This window comes from Phocoena phocoena, chromosome 1, assembly GCF_963924675.1.
Source record: "Phocoena phocoena chromosome 1, mPhoPho1.1, whole genome shotgun sequence".
In the NCBI taxonomy this organism is placed as follows: domain Eukaryota; kingdom Metazoa; phylum Chordata; class Mammalia; order Artiodactyla; family Phocoenidae; genus Phocoena; species Phocoena phocoena.
In genome coordinates, this window is record NC_089219.1 from 18,284,358 (window position 1) to 18,288,373 (window position 4,016).

The 4,016-nt window shown below is 51.0% G+C and overlaps 1 protein-coding gene across 1 annotated transcript; it reads right to left on the bottom strand.

Moving 5' to 3' along the window:
- Positions 1-577: 577 nt before the first annotated feature.
- On the bottom strand, positions 578-2,322 carry ID3 (inhibitor of DNA binding 3). Its single transcript, XM_065882661.1, has 3 exons — positions 1,819-2,322; positions 1,622-1,704; positions 578-1,066 (listed from the first exon to the last, which is right to left on the bottom strand). Exons 1-2 carry the CDS (start codon positions 2,116-2,118, stop codon positions 1,645-1,647), a joined length of 360 nt encoding a protein of 119 aa, XP_065738733.1. The 5' UTR covers positions 2,119-2,322; the 3' UTR covers positions 578-1,066; positions 1,622-1,644.
- Between the last annotated feature and the right edge of the window lie 1,694 nt (positions 2,323-4,016).

Below are 4,016 nucleotides of genomic sequence, written 5' to 3' on the forward strand. Positions count from 1 at the left end.
CTGAGGATTTGAGGGAAGAGACCCCTCTCCTATTTTCTCCAACTTTGAAAGCCCAGGAGAAAATTAAAACAGAGAACATGAAGAGGGAAATGAAACCAAGCCCAATGATCCATTTATTCAATTCTGAAATGGGTCTATCAACCACCAACCCTTCCTGGGCACCAGGTGAGGCTTCTCTTCCACATCCCCTGCTAGAAAGACATCATGAATAATTAATGACATTGAAGAAGACAGCCATCTGCTAGTTAGCAAAACAGCTCTCAAAGTACCTAAGAACTGAGACTCAGGAGACCCGATTTCTATCCTGAGCCCCCAACTTGCTGGATGAGCTTGTGCCAGTCACTTCCCTTCTCCAGTCTTCCCTCACTTGTTAAATGAGACAGGACAAGGCTCTTCTTTGCACCCAATGGATGTGGGGCTCAACCCCTTCCCCAGCCTTAGCTGGGTGTTCTCCCATCTCCCTTTTAAGGGAATAAGCAAGTTTGCTTTCCCCAAGCTCCAAGACATTAATTTAGTCCCCCTAAATTCACTCTTGTGCAAAAGTGTTAGCATTAAGGAATCAAATTACATACACAAGTGTTTAAAAACCGTTTATTATGCAAAATGTTAACTTTTATAAAAAGTTTAATATACATCGCATGGTTACAGAAAGTCACCTTCCTGCAAAAAAGGTACAAAAGCTAAATACTCTATTATAGAGTTCATAATCAGGGCAACAGAGCCTTTCTCCAAGGAGACCAGAAGACCAGCTCTACCGCTGCCTTGCCAGAGTTTGGAGAGCAGCCAGCCCCGCCCCCCATACACCTCCACACACTGAAAGACAGTCTTTAAACTTGGGGGTGGGGTGAGGGCTGGGGGAGGTTGCCCAGCTGGTGCCCAGAGCTAGCTCTGGCTCTTTAGGCCACCCAAGTTCACAGTCCTTCGCTCCCGGGCGCAGGTCCAGCCTCGAGGCAGGGGTTTGGGGAAGTCAAGTGGGCAGGGCGAGGTTGGGGCCCATCCATGCCCTCGGGCTTCCGGCCGTAGAGGGTCCCGGGTCCCAGGCGGAACGGGCGCCAGCACCTGCGTTCTGGGCGGGGGAGGAAAGAAGACCAGGGAGCCGTCAGTTTCCGCCGAGCGCGCCGAGGCGGGGGCCGGCCGCAGACTGGCCGGCGCCAAGGAGGAAACTTGGTCTCTACCTCCAGCTGATAACTCCGCGCCCCACGCTGCCCCCACCCAGTTGGCGCCAAAGGACCACAGGCGGAGTTTGCACCATCCCTCCCTCTTGGAATTAACACTAGCTGGGAGGGGGCTGAGGAACACACGGATCCTTTAAGGACTCCAAGCTACAAACAGACTGGCTATTTTATTTAGTCGGACCCGCGCCTACTTTCTCGCGTCTTTGGCCACTAGGGAAGGCAGGGACACCGTGTGTTTAAGGTTGAAACGAACACTGGATGGGAACTGGTTCCGTCATTCATTTGATGTGACCACGGGCAAGTCACTTGCACCTCTCTGGACTCGGTTTCCCTAAACCGAGGGGGCGCGGTAATCCCTTAAAAAAGGCCTCCCAACTCCAGGATTTGCCATTTAAGCACCAGCTGCCCTCCCTTCCCCGCCCCCGGGAGAAGGCGTGGATACTCACCTGGAGGCGCCAGGACGTCCAGGTCAGTGGCAGAAGCTCCTTTGGTCGTTGGAGATCACAAGTTCCGGCGCAAGTTCGGCTGTCTGAGAGAAGGAAAACGGGAGAGTTATGCACGGCGCTAGGAAGTTCTAGGGGTCCCGCAGCATCCCTGCCCTGGAGCTCAGCCCCGCCCCTGCTCCAAGCACACCCACGCGCACCTGGATTGGAAGATGCGGGCCGTCTGGGGGTCCAGGAGCGGGCTCAGCCAGGACCACCTGAAGGTCGAGGATGTAGTCGATGACGCGCTGCAGGATTTCCACCTGGCTAAGCTGAGTGCCTCGCGGGACTCCGGGTACCAGTTCCCGCAGACGCGAGTAGCAGTGGTTCATGTCGTCAAGCAGGCTCAGCGGCTCCTCAGCTGCCGGGCTCTTGCCGCGGCCCCGCGCGATGGCCAGGCTGCGTTCCGACAGGCAGCACACCGCCTCGTAGCAGCCGCGCACCGGGCTCAGCGCCTTCATATTGAGGAATGAGGTTGGAAGTGCCGAAAGAAGAAAAAAAGCCAAAGAACCCCTTGAGCAGCTAGCAACGCGCGCACTCTCACGGAGGTCCGCAGTTATAGAGCCCGCCTGGAAGGCACGCCCCTTTATGCAAAACAGCCCGCCTTGGCCCCGCCTCCGTCGACCCTGGGCGTTCACAGCCCGGGTAAATTGCAAACAGGCGTCCTCTGGCGGGTCTGACGCCGAATACCGCGGAGCCGCGGATTCAAAGAATGAGGAAGCGCTGATACAGAGGAGAGGCGGGCCTCTTTGCCAGAAAGGATTTAAAAAATCACTTAAAACCATTAACTTTAAGAATTTGCCTTTTCCTGGCAGCGCCCCAGATCTTAGAGCTCCCCTGCCCCCTGCCAGTCCACCCACAGCCCAACACTGGTTCGAACTCACAGTCCTCCGAGGTCGTAAATCCCCGAACAGCAAAGAAGCTTTTTTTTTTTTTTTTGGTAAGCAAAAGATTTTTCAAGGGAAACTTGTAAGGAATTAGTGCCGCCTTGTTCCCCAATTTGCTGTTCGTCTGACCTCCAGACTCACTGGCGTCAGGAATTATCTTGTGACCAGAGGGGAAAAAAATTAATTGCGGTGAAGCTGAGGTTACAATGAAGAAAACAGATTTGGGCTAGGCGCTGAGATTGCAGAAGGAGGCGGGGAAGGGGGTTTGAGCAAAGAACACTATTTATTTGAGCAACAGGGGGAAAGAAAAAAAAAAAGAAGAAAGCAGCCTGAATCGTGCTTTTTGCATGGGGAAGGAAGAGAGCTCCCATTCTCTGGCCCCATGCACTCCATAAGGAACCAAATATATGCCCAGTTATATTTTGGAAGTGAGTTTGATTAGAAGTTTGGACAGGGTTTTGAATGGGGGTGCAGAAGGGATGATTTCTAAATAACCTTTTTAGGAGCTCCCGTTAGGTCAGCAAATCTCTTTTAACTCTCACTTCTCCCCCCATTCTCCACACACCTCTATGCGGAAAACAATAGTTTGGTAATTTCATCACTCTATTGTCTATCCCTCTCTGCTATGGAAGGGCAGGCCACCTGGACTGGATTATTCTTACCCTTGCTGAAATGGCTCCAGCTCTATCTGAGAGTCCAGGAAAGGGACCACGGGACAGGCAAGTAAGCCCCATATCGCAACGGGACATTGCATTCAGTATTCTTTGCTTGTCATCTTGTCATTTCCAAGGACTTTTGGGAATCTGCAGCCTCAGAATGCTGGTTTCCATCATGGAACTGGCCAGGTGGGATCTCCCAATGGTTGCTTCCTTAATCAGTCAGTTGGTAAATATTTATGGAGTCGCTTCACATAAAACAGTGGCTCCTGCTCTCAAGAATCTCACAATTTGGGGAGACAAGATTAACACAGGAAACAATTAAGGGTTCTATAGTATGTGGCACTGATTAACAGGACAATGGGAGCTCAGAGCTAGGAGAGTCTCAAAATAGTCATAGTAAAAAGGACACTGGACTGGGAATTAGGAGTCCTAGATTTAACATACCAGCCTTGCCAATAATTTGTCATGTGATCTTGAACAAGCCCAGGTACCCTGGCCTTAGTCGCCTTGTGAACAAAATGGGGAAATGGTGCTAAGTGATTATTTAAAATCCTTTCCAGCTCTAGAAGTCTAATGCTTTATGAAATTTGGACAGGCAGGTGTGGGATGGTAAAGGGTACAGAAAGGAGTTATAAAATATTTCCAAGGTCACACGACAAGTAATGGTAGAGCCAGCCCTGAATCCTTGTTCTTTGCTGTCATACCACAGGACTCTGTGTCCCAAGAAAGAGTTGAAAGACTTCTTCCTGAAATATAAATGTTTTCCAGGACAGGCTCTTTGGTATAAGAAAATATCCCATGAATGGACAGATC